General features: G+C 45.7%; 1 protein-coding gene across 3 annotated transcripts in view; it reads left to right on the top strand.

Annotated features, from left to right (window-relative positions):
• Window positions 1-421: 421 nt before the first annotated feature.
• Window positions 422-15,664, top strand: part of BRWD3 (bromodomain and WD repeat domain containing 3) — a 59,150-nt gene continuing 43,907 nt past the window's right edge. For all 3 annotated transcript variants that reach the window (XR_012588942.1, XM_074599815.1, XM_074599814.1), the window contains exons 1-6: window positions 422-755; window positions 853-911; window positions 1,092-1,121; window positions 1,360-1,419; window positions 9,884-10,034; window positions 12,481-12,579. Coding sequence is in view for 2 of the 3 variants with exons in the window: in XM_074599815.1 (XP_074455916.1) it covers window positions 716-755; window positions 853-911; window positions 1,092-1,121; window positions 1,360-1,419; window positions 9,884-10,034; window positions 12,481-12,579 (439 nt within the window). In the remaining variant the exon portion in view is untranslated. The remainder of the gene's footprint in view (window positions 756-852; window positions 912-1,091; window positions 1,122-1,359; window positions 1,420-9,883; window positions 10,035-12,480; window positions 12,580-15,664) is intronic.

Below are 15,664 nucleotides of genomic sequence, written 5' to 3'. Positions count from 1 at the left end.
CCCAGTGGTGCCTCCTCAGGCCTCTGCCCACAGCTAGGCCTTTCTTAAAGGGAGCCGGCTCTCCGGCTCCACCTTCCCACCTGCGTGTGCCCCCCTCCCCGAAACACGCGTAGCCTCCATGCTCGTCGCTGCCCTCCCCGCCTGATAAGAAGCTAAAGATTCCCAAATCCTTGCGGGTTTTTTTTTTTTTTTTTTAAAAAAAACAACCCAACACTTATTTTCCGAGTCTCCGTTTCCCAGCAGGAGACCAGCGAGGCTCCCCGCGGGACGGCAGAGGGGCTCTCCCCCTCCCGTCACGGCGGAGATGGCGCAACGCCCGGGTACGGTACGGCCCGGCCGCCTCCGCCTCACCGAGCTGCCGGCCGGAAGTGTCGCCTGAGGCGGCAGCCCCGCCCCCGCTGCGTCACCGCCCCGCCCTTCCGGCCAGGCGCTTCCGCCCCGTCCCCTCCCGCCGCCGCTTCCCCCCCTCCCGCCCGGCCGCGCACCGCCCCCGTGCGGCCGGCGGCGCGCGCTGCACCCCGCTCGGCGGAGGCTCGCGGGCCGGGATAGCCATGGGGCGAGCGGCGATGCCCTGAGCCCCGGCAGCAGCCGGACTGGGGCCAGCGCCGCGCACGGGCAGTGGGGGCTCCTCCATGGGGGCTCGGCCGCAGTAGGAGCGGCGTCTCCCCGGGGCGCCATCCGCCACCTCCCCTCCCCCTCGGGCCTCCTGAGGAGGATGGCGGCGGCGGCGGCCGCCCCGACCCAGCTGGAAGCCGGTGGGTATCGCTGCCGGCGGGGGCTGCCCTCCGACCCGCCGGCCGCCCCTCCGCCCCCGTTGTAACCGTGTCCCCTTCTCCCCTCACCTCTCCGCAGAGCTCTACTACCTGATCGCCCGGTTCCTGCAGTCCGGACCCTGTAAGAAATCCGCCCAGGTGAGCGGGGAGCCGGGGGCTGCGGCCGGGCCGGGGCGGACGGGGACGGGCCGGGGCTGGGGACGGGCCGGGCCGGGCCGGGGCAGGTGGGCGGCGGGCCGGGGAGCCGCTGCGTTGCGGGCGCCGGACTCACGTCCTTTGTGTGTCTGTGTGTCTGTCCGTGTGTCCGTCTCTCCCCAGGTGCTGGTGGAGGAGCTGGAGGAGCACCAGGTGAGGCGCCTGCCCCGGCGGGACAGGGGAAGCCCTGGGGAGTGTGGGGGTCGGGGGTTGCCCTGCCCAGTCCAACCCAGCCTATCTCCTCCTGGGGCTCCGTGAGACCCTGCGGGAGGCGCGGGTGCCCCGGGGCCGGGGGTAGCGGCGGAGGGGCTCCTCCCCGGGGCGGGCTGGCACCGGCGGGGGCTCCCCTCGGCCGGCCGGGGTCTGACGGCCGCCTCCCTCCCTCCCGCAGCTGATCCCCCGGCGCCTGGACTGGCAGGGCAAGGAGCACCGCCGGAGCTTCGAGGACCTGGTGAGCCAAGTTTCACTCCCGACTTCCCCGACGAGCAACCCCCCCCGCCGCCGCTTCTCCCCGTCCACCCCCACCCCGCCCGTCCTCCTTCCCTCCCTCCCGGGGCTGCGGGCTGCGCCCCGCTGAGGCCGCGGCTGCCGCCGGGCCGCGGGGGGTGCGGAGGGGAGGAAGGGGAGGCGCGGCCGGGCCGGGCTGGGGGGGACACGGCGGGGCGGCGGCGGGGGCTACTTGGTGCTGACTGACGGGGACGCGCTATTGTGGGGCCGGGAGGGTTATCTGAGGGCACGTACCGGGGCCCAGCCCGGCCAATGGCGCCGCGTCTTACAAACCGGAGAGCGGCGGCAGGCGATGGAAGGCGGCAGCTGATTGGCTGCGGCGCCGCGGAGGCACTGGCAGGGAGGGCGGGGGGCGCGGGGTGCCGGTTCCCCCCTCCCAACCCCGGCCGGCGGGGCTGACAGGGCCGCGGGGCTGACGGGGCCGGCGGGAGGCCAAAACACAGCGGTCCGCGGACACCCGTGGGGCTGGAGGAGGCCGCCGGGAGCAGGCTGCTGTCACCGCCCGGCCCCGGGGGGCGGCGGGCAGCGCGGCGGCCGGGGCAGGCCAGGCCGAGCCGAGCGGAGCGGGGGGATTAGATGTCGACGTGCCGGCGGGCCCGTCGCCAGGCAGAGCTGCTGGTCTTGTTCAGGGATTCCTGGCCTGCGGCGGCAGCCTGTGCTGAAACCCGGCTCCTCAGCGGGGCGGCTGGGCCTGCCTGAAAATTTAAAAAAAAAACCCCCCAAAAAAACCAAAAAAAAACCCCGGGATTTTTAGGGAATGTAATGTTCTATTAAACGCCTATGAAATATATGGAGTGGCTGCTTTTGCTAGGTATAAACCGTGTGAATGTCTGTCATTGAGAAAGGTCAGCTTCCCTCTGCGCTGCCAAGGGGCTGGGTGCCAGGGGGTGGCCTCTGTCCCCTCGCCCCCCCGGTGATGCCCGTCTCTGTCCTAGCCTCCTCCTGAAAGCAGCGGAACCAAAATGTCATTTCGATTTCTTTCCGAAGGGTGCAAATGGCCTTGTTTTCGTCTCTGGGTAATAATGTATGGCGCTGATTTGGCAGTTTTCAGTTGGAATACTGTGAACTTACTAATAGCTTTTATAATACTGATATACTGTGTGATTGTCACCGTCTCCTCACCTGGAAGGAACTGAAAGTACGTCCTTGCCTTTCCCATCTCGCGCAGGGCAATGGCGATGTGGGATTTTGACATGACTGTTGCTCAAACTCTTTTCTAGCTTGCCTAAGAGTTAGTTTTCCACTTTAGCAATACTGTAGAAGCTCAGATGCAGATGGGAGAACTCCCTGCGTCGAAATGAGACGTTTCTACCTGCTGCCTTTCCCTTTCCAAAGCGCATTAAGAGTTTAAGATGAACGTTATGCTTCATCATACCTCTTGTGGGTAATTCCGGGACTGTATATTGAGTGAGCAGACACGGAGTAAGTACTGCATTCAATAAATTTTAAAGCTGTACAGCCTTCCTAGAGAACCTGAAATCTAACTATAGGCTCTTTCAGGTTTAGCTTGTGACTGCACCCGGTATGCAAGAGGAATGTTAACAGTGGCAGCATGAAGTCTGATTTCAGACATACTGGTTTTGCTTAATCAGTTATATTAACATATACAATTTTCCCTTTCATTCTATGGGGCATGAGTTAAAAAGCCTTAACACCTTCTTTTTGTGTATTAGATGACATTGTTGAAGCCGTGTCTTTTTCTTTAATATTTCAGAAACAGGAAACAAACAGTTGCAGAGTGAGGCTTGGAATTAACGGGAAATTGTGTCTCGCTGCATAGAATTATAAAAACTAAGCATAAGATTTTTTTTCTTCTGTCTTAAACTAGTCGACCATAATCAATCCTTTTAGATTGCCTTTTTATCTTGTAGTATTTAGCTGTTTAACTTGATTTGCAACGAGGAATGGGACTATAAATGAATCATTACAGTGAGACAGGTTGATGCTAGGTAGGATGAACTGAGCTTCTCTCTCCTAATCCTCAGACTGAAGCTTTTGCTGTTGAGGATGTTGAAGAAAGGCCTTTTTCCTCTCGTTGCTTAGGGTCTGAGGTATTTGGAGTTTGAACCTTGGGTTGCATATGATTGTATATTAACCTGAACTCCTTGACTTCAGGGCTAGCTAGATGTCTGAATGTAATGTTTAGCCAGGGTTGTGAAGAACACAAATAACTCTGGACTTCATTTCAATTATCTCAGTCATATAATGAACCAAAAATAAATGATAGATGCTAGCAATTGGAGATAAAGCTTTTTCTACCCATTTCTTCTTTTTGAATGCTTAACGACAGAAACCCAAATTCAGTTACAATCTCTGCCTAGTGTTGCAACTATGCTGGTCAGACAGGCCTGAGATAATCCAACGCAATGAGAGTTTACAAACCCAGAGAAGTCTGATTTTTTTTTTTGTTTGTCTGTTTGCCCAACACTCTGCATTGGAAAATCTGACAAAGTATTTCTGTTCTAATTGCTGATGTTTCAGCTTTGTTTTCCATTCTCAGTTTGACTGTTCAGGTTAGTGTTGGTATTTTTCAGAACGTACACCGATACTCTTGCCATTGAGTATGTTGTTATGGCTCTTAGGGCTTCTGGAAATGATAAAGATGTAACAACCAAATCGCCTATTAGTTGACTTTTATCGAGGGACTGTTTACTCCACTCAAGCTTTTAGTCAAGATCTGAAAACTCTCTGTTGAGATTTCTTTTTCTTTTTTATTTGAACTTGGTCTTTAAATGTCAGGTACCACAAGGCATAAGAGTAATTTAATACACACTAGTAAGAATCGTACCTAGCGAGCAAAACCACACAGAGAATACTAGCTTACGTGTATTTGTGTTCCCTTTGTCTTTTCTGCTTGTTTCCACGTTGGAGTACTTTTTATGTGCAACATGTGGCTGCCTGTCTAGGTAATCGTCCAGGTGTACTCCAGAGTGTTTTTTACTTTGTTATTGACTGCTGGTGGTCTTCAGACATGAAACGTGTTTGTAAAGGGGAGGGTCCTCGCGCTCCTTGTGAAGGCCTGAGGTATTGCACGCAATTAGTACTCCTATTTTATATTAACCGTAGCAGTTTCAATGTGGAGTCAGCTGTTGTACAGACGAGTCAAGCTGAACTGACTCAGATTATCACAACAGTCGCCAGTGGACTGCTGTTCGAAATTATCTTTGTTTATTCCTGATAAAGATGACTGCGTCTGGTCTGGTTTTTCAAGGACTTTTTGATGCGCTGTCTCTTCTGGCTCAGCCTGTTTTGGTCTTTGTGCTGAAGATGCATATAATTTCAGGAAAAACAGAAAATCAGCTATTGTCGGACAGTGTATTCAAGTGGAGAACTTGCATCTGTGAACGGCTGTGCTGGTATGAACAGCTTATGGGATTTGGCTTTGAGTTTCTGCCTTGTCCATCTGCATTGATTTAAAACTAGCTATGAGTCTGAGGTGCTGTTATTTATAGATATTGCCAATCCCGGCATTAGCTGAGAAGAGATGTTACGTTTTTTTCGTGTCAGGAAAATGTCATCTGGTACTATAGTAGTTCCAACCCATTCTCTCTGGGGAAACCGACTGTATAATGGCTTTTAAATTTGTGTGTATTTGCATACTTTTGACACCTTGTGCAAGTCCAGTATCTGAGCTTCCTTTTGCTGAGATTCCGTATTTGAGGTCTTGAGTAATTTCCTGCTTGCTCAGCTGCCTTGGTCCTCTTGGTCTCCTCTGCTGCTTTTTGATACAATTGTCAATTGATTCTTAGTGGATTGTTATTTTGGCAAATGAGGGAAGTGCCGTACGACTGCCTAGAGGTTAGAAATCTGCTGCTGATGCACAACTGCCTGCCCACAGGGGACTGGGTACGAAGGAGCCATTGAAGGCCCACGTTGCTCCCTGTGTTGCTTTCATTATGCAGCTCTTCTGTCAAACTTATTCCGTGCTTTGAAGCGATGTTTCACTGGGCTTCCCAAAGGAGATGTTTCAGAGCTATCTGGTTCCGATCCCTGGTAAGACAGGCATCTTATTAGAAATAGTAATCACAAAGAGTCTTTGTTTGTTTATTTGTTTCCTCTTTATTGAAACCTTCCTTGGAGGAGAAATTGTCATCAGTCATACCAGGGGATTTTGTTTGGTTGGTTCAGGGAACAAGCAGCTTCTTGCCTGTCTTAGCTGTCCGATGAGGACCCTTTGCTCAGTAGTCTTTGACCGTATGTGGTAATGCTTCCAACATCAGAAGCATAAACAGGTTGAGGGGTATGACTTTCTCCTAGCCCTGACGTGACTTCACTAATAGTTCTTTACTTGCAGCTGCTTATCACTGTAGCAACTGATTTGCATACTGGTTCAAGCAGTCATGACCCTGTTACATTCACCCATGGTTGTTTACCTAGATTTTTTTAAAAGGATGGATTCCCTTTACCCAATTCTTTCAAGTTTTTAGATCCGTAAGACCTGTGCGGTTACTGTGTCATAGAATTCTTCTGTGGTACCGGGGCATTCTTGTGCTTTCACATTTTAACTTTTATAGGGTCTTTCATATCTTAAGGCAACAGAATGTTTTCCTTTTTATAATTTATGCCAGGGTGCAGAACTTGCTCTCACAGTGTGTTTTCAGCTCTTCTGCATTATTTTAACATGCTCTTTTAAAAGCTCTTCTTAAGCATGTTTTTGGCCTGTGTGACTTGTCTCTAATTTTTCCAATTTTCTAATTGTTTTCTAAAATATTTTCTAATATTCTAAAAATATTTTCTAATATATTTGATGAGGTGATAATATCCTTGCCGTTGTTTCATTTTGCTGTATGGGGTTTGGACTAGCATGTGTGGCTATAACTGATGCTAAGCTTTGCCTTTTTCCTTCCTTCTTTTAATGAAAATCTGATTGGGGAGACTTTGTTTTTCTCAGCTGTATGTTTGCAGCTTCATGTTTTGGAAAGATACTTAAAATCCATTTACAGCTATCTCATGCAGAGGTGAGAGGAAGGATTTTTGTTTCAAGTTCTTTTGGGAACCTGAAAATAGAATTGCTTGTTTTGCTCCGGGCTGCGGTTTAAGCATTTTATCTGGAAGTTATTATGGAAAAAAATCTCCAGGAGAATTTGCTGCTATTGCTGCCTGCCTATGTGGCTGTTTGGTAATAACAACAGTGGTAATATTCAGATTAAGGGCCATTTATTTTGGCTGTTCTGGCTTGTAGAAACATGAAAATGTGCAGGGAAAGAAATAGAAGACGGGGAAAGGCTGTCATACAGCCTTTCTTCTGTAGTATGTATGGCATGGTTCTGATCGCAGGGGGCAAATCTGGTGAGGTGGGCGTGTTAAGAAAGTGAGCGGTCACTTTGATATGTGCCTGGTCTGCACAATATGCTCCATGTTACATGTGGCTTAGGAAAGTTTACAGTCCAATAAAATTGTGCACTAAGATCTAGATGCCTCAGCAGCTCACTTGTGCCGATTTAACTCTGGCTCCGTGATGGATTTGCCAACTTTCCTGGTCTGGGCAGTGATCAAGCAGATGTCTGGTATCCTGAGCTGCTTAACGTCTGGATGTTCCGGGCAAATTACCGCCAGGCATGGGCAGATAACTGCCACACGCTCCCCGAGTCCCGCGCGTCCACCCATCTTGGGATGTTGGCTGGTCTGCACATGTGTTAATGTTTGCTCCCTTTGCTGCTTTTTATAAAACTGTGGCTTGATCTGCGGGTCTTTAAGTAACAAAGTCCCTTTCCATTTCTGAGTAGGTGCGCTGAGCTAGGACTGCTTGTCGAACAACTTGTGCTCTGTCTCCGCAGTGGGATATTTGCTGCCAGGCTTAATTCAGCCCCTCTCTCTAGACACAGAATAGCAGCGATACTTCACAGTGTACTCCTGAGCGAAAAGGGAAGTGTTTTGCTGCATTACGCTAGGAGAATGGTTTGGGCTTTCTGTGAAATTTTATATTTCCAGAGAGAGTGATATCGCTTGGTTTTTTTTCCCACCCTAGAAGTAAAATGTAAATTCCACAGCTCCTGGTTTGGTTGCCCTTTTTCTTTTTAATCTTTTAATCTTAAGCTTGATACATTTCTAGAATTGGCAATTGTTGACTGAGAATCATGTTACTAATTATCAGAGATGTAAAAAGGAATTTCATACTCAGATTTTATTAAATTGCAGATTCTCTCTTTAGAATTGCCTTTGTTTCAGATCCTTTTCAGATCCCTTGCAAACTGAAGGGAGGCCAGTGCAGAATAATAAAATATTTTGTAGCATTAGCACGTTTATAATATTTGAGGAATGAGTAAGAACGATAGGTAAATACAAAAGTTCAGATAATCCCTTTATCTTATTTTGTCTTCTGTTATATCATGTAATTTACAATGAAAGACAATTCATGCTTATACACTGAGCTTCACTGGATGTACAACTGGGGGAAGTACCAATACAATTTTGGAACTCTATAGTTTGTTTTTTTTTGTGGGAAAATGAAAAAGTTAGAATGGCTGGAGAGTGCAAGAGAGCATTCATGGGGTCATTCTTTGATGCTCACAGTATGAAAAACCGTGGAACAGAACCACATTAATGCAGTCATCAGGTTTATCTTTCCTGCAGAAGTACGATTCCGCTCTTTCCATCCGAAGGACAGAGCCATATCTTTAACACGCAGCAACTGAAACTGTGTGTGGAGAAGCCTGTCTCTCTTCTGCAAGAGTTTCCATTTAGATTTGAAGAGTTTTAGTTGAGTTTAGTTAAATGGTAATTAGTATATATCATTGGAAAAACCTTTCCTTTTTTGGGGGGCATTTTTAGAATCTCATTTGTGGGATGGTGTTGATCCTGCTTGTGATGCAGGTGATTACATTATACAACACCTGACTCACCGCGTTGAGCCCTGTAGCACCACTGCTGTTGCCCAATTGGAACGAACGATTTCCCAATGACATGTAGTAATAACCTCTTTGATGACATAGTTCAGTGAACAATGTTTTGGCAGCAGTTGTGAGTGAAGTACTTACCTTTTCCTCCTTCCCAATGCCTGCCGCTCCCTCTGGTGTGCCGGGGCACATCCCTGGGGTCTGGGTGGGCAGGATAGCTGGGCTTATCTGATGGTGCTCTGCTGTTGAAAGAAGTGGTCTCGTTCCATGCTTTCCACCAGCTCTCATGCTTCTCTGAATCACAGTCAGCTTTGCTAAACTTGGCAGAAAACCTTTTCCTTCTTCTGTCGGGTGAGCGTTCCCAGCCAGGGGGGCTGAAACGGCTCCTTGTGCGGGAGGTGGGCACCGGAGCCGATGTAGAGGGGAGCTTGGTCATGCTTTTAGCCAAACTGGGGAATCATTCTGGCTCACTGCAGCTGCACAAAAACTTGTCCTACCCCACTGGGAAGGAGCTGCGTGGGTGGTGAGCGCTCACAGCCCTGTCGCCAGTGTTGGCCTGTGACTGGGCACACTTGAAGTGGTCGTGTAGGAGAGAGGGGCGTGCACAGGCACATGCCTGCTGTTATTTCTTTACAATGAGCACCGTTCTGGCCCTTTCCGGTCAGCTTTAGTATTATTTGGCATTAGTTTGTGGCTTGGTAAAACAGAACACTGGCTTACGACAATCTCTTCATAATATTGCAACAGATACAAAAGTTGTAAATAGTTCTAATACAACTAGTTCTTCCATCGTCAATCACAGGTACGTAAGAGCTGAGTGACCTGCTAGAGTTGATCTTTAATGTAGCTGTATTTCCTGTATGGAAGGAGCTAAATAAGCTCTGATGCTGAGCTTTTGCTGCCAGCTAGTAAATATCGTAGAAATCGGGCAAGTGCAGGACATTCTGGATAATGAGGCACAATTTATTTGCTGTTTGAACAGATTGTTGGAAAAACTATTGTATCCCTATAGAAAACAATCTCTGTCTAAAGGGGAAAAAAGAAGAATGTTTTCTCAACATGACAAATTAGGAATCTACACGAATGGATCTTAAAGATGCCAACTCCCAGTAGCTAAAAACTGGAGACTAGGTATTGCTTTTAGGATAATGTTTGGGTTTTTTAGGCTTTAGCACATGTGCTTCTTACAGTAATGTGAGTGTCTGTCAAGGGTGTTTCGGCTAAGCAAGAAATGTGAAAAAAATGAACGGAAGGGTTAAAAAGGCTTAAAAAAAGTCCCCAGGCAATACTTTGTTCGATTAGAGTACTGTGCTGGGACCTCTGAGCTTCAGGGATTTTTGTTTGTTATTAAGGGATAACTGTAGCTGCTACCACCTGGAATTTCTGGTATGACTTTTATCAACAGTTCATGTCACTTTAAAAGGCATCTTTGGTATAATTAATTTTGAGGGGGTTTTCAGGGGTTTTAGACTTGATTTCAGTGACTTTAATACTTGAATATGAACCAAACAAAGAAATACCAGTAGCAGGAAGAGCAAAACAATTTTCAAACTGTGTTATTTATATGTTTAGGTGGCTGTCAATGCACACATCCCTCCGGATTATCTTCTTAGGATCTGTGAGAGACTCGGACCCCTTTTAGACAAGGAAATCCCACAGAGTGTCCTAGGCGTGCAGACTTTGCTAGGTGTCGGGCGCCAGTCTCTATTAAGGGCAGCAAAAGGTAAGATTATCAATTTATGTGTGACTGAATTTTGTTTTAATGATCAAACCCTCTTCTGTTTCGATTTGTATTGTGGTATCTGTGTGTGTTTGCATGAACCCTGGTTTGTCTCCTATGCTTGTCAGCTTTCTTGTTGCAGTCTTGCTAAAATGTGGGTATTGCTGGCCCTGTTACATATATGTTCCTTGGGTAGAAAGTGCCATCTCAAGCAGCTCTTGCTCACAGTTGCCTGAACTTGTTGCTTGCTTCCCCTGCCTCCCCTCCCCAGCATGTTGGACTGGTGTTGGTGTAAGTGATGTGATGAACTCAATTAGAGATTGGATCCGTATGAAAAATAGCTATTTTTTTCATATACATGTACGCATGCCCATGTCTAAAATAACCCAGCAGTCTATATATTTTGCTGGGCTGTTTTTCAGGCTGGTTTGTTCCATTATTTGATTCCCTGGCTGTGTGGACAGGTGTGTGAACTTGAAGGGCAGGATGGCACTTGGGGCAGCATTTAGAGGGTGGGAGAGGGTGAGACTGATTCTTCGGTGATAATTCCTGCTCGTCCTTGCTTAAAGTTAATTTGAATGAAAGCCCCCATTGCCTTCATGAATAGAGCACCAGTCCTATTCCTTTTGAAAAACTGCTCTACTTGAGATAATGATCCTGAGAGCAGAGTTTTGTGTTATAACTAAACAGATCTGAGAGCCGTCTGCTATTGAAAAGAGCGGTTCCTCCCTTCCCTCCTCACTCCATGCCCATGTCACTTCTTCCTTGTAGGAGCCAGAACTTACTTGATCCTGTGATGTGATTCAGAGAGCTAAAATGTTGCAAAGTTTGTTCCTGCTGTTGTAGGGAATTAAATTAGCTCCTGGTCTGGAGGTGACATAGCCAGCTGGAGCATCATTTTGGGAGAGGAGGAGGGATAGGAGAGCAGGACCTTCCTGTTCCAGTGGCGGTTGAGCACTTTATTTGCTGCATCCTGTGAAGTCACACTGATGCCAAAAAGGACTGTATCATTCTGCTGATCCACTGGATATCACCTGGAGGGGTGTTGTGTTTGCAAGCATGTTTCCTTACGCAGAGCTTTGGGACTGAGTCTTACTTTGCCTATGCTTTTCCATAATTGGGTGGAGAATTTCAGGTTTGCAGGGAGGCCTGCAGAGAAAAGTTCCTTCATATCACATTCAGTTTGCATCTTAGAAGAAAAGAGCAACAAAATGTAAAGAGAAAATAAACATTTTTGTGCAGGGAAACAGAATTTTCTTAGGGTAGTTAGGGGACAAAGGCTAGATGAATCACTGAAAGATGTAGTGCTTTCTAAGCCATGTGATAAATTTATTGCAAAAAGATTTCTAGTATATTTATGGTGGGTTTTGTTTTTCCTCCTTCAGAAAAAAGTGCTGTGACATTGTGCTATTTGGTTTGTAAAGCAGACTCACTAATATGAAACATCGTACCTTTTTCAAAGCTGACATACATGGATTTCTGCTCCCCAGTATGAAGTTTCCATTTACCATTAGTATTTATAGCTATTTTGATCTATTTTAGAAAGTCTGAGTGCTGTTTTTAATATGTATCATTGTAATACTCCGTGGTACAGTTTGGGTTTTAATCAGAAGGTGCTCTCAGGAGTCTCTTTGAGTCACGTAAGCTTGTGCACTTCATATTCAGAGATCTAAAGGGTGATACACAGATCCACCAATCTGTGGCACTATCCTTCTGTTTCAGTCCTTGTTCACCATGGAAGCTCATTTCTCTCCTTCCAGATGGCCAGAAATGGAAGAAGTCCAGGTCTAATTTCTGAGGCACTCTGAACAGTCTCAGAAAAATCACTATTGTTCTAGAGAGAAGGCTTACTGAGGCCAGTTGGCAGCAGATAGCTGGAGAGTCTTTAAAGAAAACAGTCTTCATTTTAAAAACAATGTTTTTTGGGGTGAGGGGGGTGGGGTGCAGAGGAGAATCTGAAAGGAGGGCATATTGCCACCAATTGCAGGAAAACAGATTTATTGGAAAAAAAAAAAATCTCACTTCTCCCACTTTCAGGGAGCAAATATGTGTGCGTGTATGTATTCTCAAATGTACAGTTCATAAGGAGAGGTCCTGTATGTGTTGGGATTGCAGAAGGACTAAAACCCCACCAAAATTCAGTGCTGACTCAATACAAAGTGCACCCACTTTTTACACTTTCTTTTTCTTTCCATCAGTTTAGACTCCCTACTTGCCATAATGAAGCAAAAATAAGCTGAAACCATTTACAGTCACATCGCTTACGAACTAGAAATGGAGTAGCAATCTTCTTTAAGTGCTAGGTCTCTGACAGACTATTTTAAAAGACCGGTCTTATTTTGGGATGCTGGGAGTGATGCTTGATGCTCTTGATTCTAAGAAGAATAGATCAGTTGGACCCAGTTTGGCTAATTGTTTCACCAACCCGCTGTTAATCTTGCCGGTACAGACTTCAGACATACGCTATGGAAAGGATCTGCGTTTGCGGCTCTTCACAGAGGGCGGCCTCCCGAACTCCCTGTAAATTATGGGAAACCACCAAATGTGGGTGAGTTTGGAAACGTACATAAGGTGTTTTTTTTTCTTCTCTGTATTTTTATTACTGTTCCAGCTGAAAGTTACTCTTACTGACTGAAACACTACTATGGGTTTGCATTAATGGCTTTTTTTGACATGTTACCATGAATTGTCTAAAAAAAGGTTTCTCACTGACTATAGAATAACCCTTTTTGTTTTATTCAGGCTTGGATCTTCCATAATGTATGCACACATATTAAAACATTGTGGACAGGTTGAAAAGCTTTGCACGACAACTTCCTGTTTGGAGGGCAATGTGCTTGAGTATTTTTTTATGATACACCTATGTAATATGTACATATGCTTATAAGATTGAACAGGCGTGGTCACAGGAGCATGTAGACAATCTTTTCATTCAAGAATCTTAGTCAGAACAAAGCGCCTGGCTCCCAGAGAACTTTTTTGACTCAAGAATTCATTTTTAGTTCGATTATGACAGAAAACAGACTCCTTGCAACATCCGTTTTCAAAAAGGAAATAATCACCAAACCAACATTTGTATTAGTTCAATTTCACTTGTCCACATAGTTCGATAAAGAACTTGTATAAAACCCTGGTGCGTGTAGGCATTCAGCTTACATGTCATCAAAGAGCTTCTCTGTTTTGCTTAAACTGAAAAGTATTTTCCTTGTATGGTCAGAACTTTCATTAACTCTTTTTATAGCAAACAAATTTGATTCTTGCAGCTATAAATGTAAGTCCTGTTGGTCGTGATTTGTTTTCTTATTAGGGTATTTTATCTGTATTTATGTGTGTTTGTGAAAATGTGTAGGCTTTTCCTGCTTTGTTAGGAGATGCATTCACGTACATTTCTCCCTTCCCTTTGGAGATGCAGGGGTGATGAAAGCAGTCTTCTCATTCTACCATGTCTCTTCCTCTGTGCTTCTGTACTTTCTCTCTCATTACTAAAAATTAATCTTTGTCAGACACAAAAGTGACAATGACCGGGCCGTTTGTGGTTGAAATCGATAGCATGCTTTGCATAAGCTCTGTGGTGTTGTGGCAGCAGTGTGACGGAATAGCAAATTTAATTACTGATCTTCTGTATGAAAAAGAAATGGACGTTTGCCTGGAACTAGTGCATGGGGAATTATTGCATTAGTACTTTTGCTGCTTTTGTCAGATAATTTATGAGTCACGCTGTGGACGTTAAAAAAGAAAACTATTTCCATCTATTAGTATGGTTACTGATGTACATATCTGTGTGTTTATTCTTTTAGGCTGGTTACTTTTTTGTTAGCAATCCATCAGCCCAACTGCGAATAGGCTAGGTTATACGTTTACTGCACACACTCAACTTCTATAGTTGTATTTCTATAGGGGCTCCTGGATAAATTCTTTCATAAGAGACAAATCAGACTGTGGTTTTGGAATATACAGTATTATTAATGAACTGTACTAGCAGATCCGACTTGACTTTGTCATGTTTTCATGACAAAGGTCTGTGCTGCCTGCCTGGTGACTATTTAGTGACTTAGAGAACGAATGATTTGTGGGTTTTGGTGTTTTCCTATGAATTGCTATTTAAGAAATACAAAGGTGTTATATGGAAAAGGGTCTTTTATAGCCTGGAATTAATTTTTGTAAGTATTGGTTCATGGAAGAATATGGTCCTCCTTGGTGTAGGTACATAAACTACTAGTAAGAGAGGAAAATGCATATAAAGATTAAAATAAAAAGTTGACTATATTTAAGCTGTACAGGAGGCAGGAGTTTGATTTTGGGATTCCTCGTTGTTAATCCTGAAGTGGAAGTTACAAAATTCTTCTCTGTATATTTGTGCGAAATGGGTGCATTCTCTGGGGAGTAGTGACAGCCACAGATGCTGCTCTGTGTGTGTGTGTCTTGTTTTAAAATGCAAGATGAAGTAGTATGCCCAACCTCTTTAATATTTCAGCATAATTGTGAATTCCCATACTGTGCTGGCTTAGTCAGGTTGAGTTTTCTGGAATTACTTGCTGAAGTAGTTGGGCCGAAGTAATAGACACCCATAATAACGTGCGTTCATGAGTGAGATGAAGTGATTGTGTAATTGCCTGTGTAGACAGGTAAATAAGGTGTAGAACTAGCAGCTAGAAGTATTCTTATATCACTTCCCTTCCAGTGATAAAGATATAAGCTTGCCACCATGCGTGTGTTTTTCTGCTGCGAGAATGGGATTGTTTGTGGTTGCCCTCCCAGCTTGGATGAGTTGGTACCTGCAGTGGTTTGCCCTTCCTCTGCATGGGGTTGGGATTGGACCCTGTGGTCTGTACTCCAAAAGTCCTGCACAGTGGAACTGGAGCAAGAAATCAGTGTCGCCTTTTCCCAGCATGTTTGTGCAGAGCTGTGAATCTTCTGACTGGGGGAGTCTCCGAGAAAGTGCTGACCTGTGGAAGTCCTTCTCAGGAACGTGGTGTTTGGGTGTTGTGTCTTGGAGGTCTGTGGTGATCTGTGGGGGGAGGAGAGGAAGGGAAAATGCTGTCACAGCTTTCTGCTGCTGACAGGAGAACACAGGGAATATGGTGAGGGTGGTCTTTTAGATGGTTTCTTTGCAGGTTTTGGAGTAGTGATGTGTTTAGAACTCCCTTTATGCTTTTGCAGTCAGAAAATGGAAAGATTGGTCATACAGTACCTCAGCAATGGGATTTATTCACTTATGATAAACCTGCTTTTGAATATTACTTCGATTTTGTCAGACACTTTTTTTTTTTTAAATTATTTTTGCAGGCAACACAAAGCAGATTAGAAAGAAGATTGTTTTTCCTCTTTAGTTGATTATGAGAGCTATTTCATCCCGAGTATGAAAGCCTTTATGTGGGTAACTGTTGTTAGTGAAAGTAACGCAAAATTTGGAACCAGGAAGTCCGTAGCCCATCTCAATGAACAAGCAGTTTGGCTGTATGGAAATTTACAGTCAAGGTGATCCAGCTACCTTAGGCCTGCCAAATAGCAGTGCTCGAATGAGCTCAGAAAATCAATGATGTTTCTCTGCTGTAAAGGGGTGCCGTGAGGTCAGCAGCTATGAAAGCTGGAACACTTTGTTTCGGTGCTTTTACTGGGTCTGACTGTCTCTG

Source organism: Larus michahellis, chromosome 9, assembly GCF_964199755.1.
Source record: "Larus michahellis chromosome 9, bLarMic1.1, whole genome shotgun sequence".
Lineage (NCBI taxonomy): Eukaryota > Metazoa > Chordata > Aves > Charadriiformes > Laridae > Larus > Larus michahellis.
The sequence above is the reverse complement of the archived record's forward strand: the minus strand, read 5'-3'. Positions and strand labels throughout refer to the sequence as shown.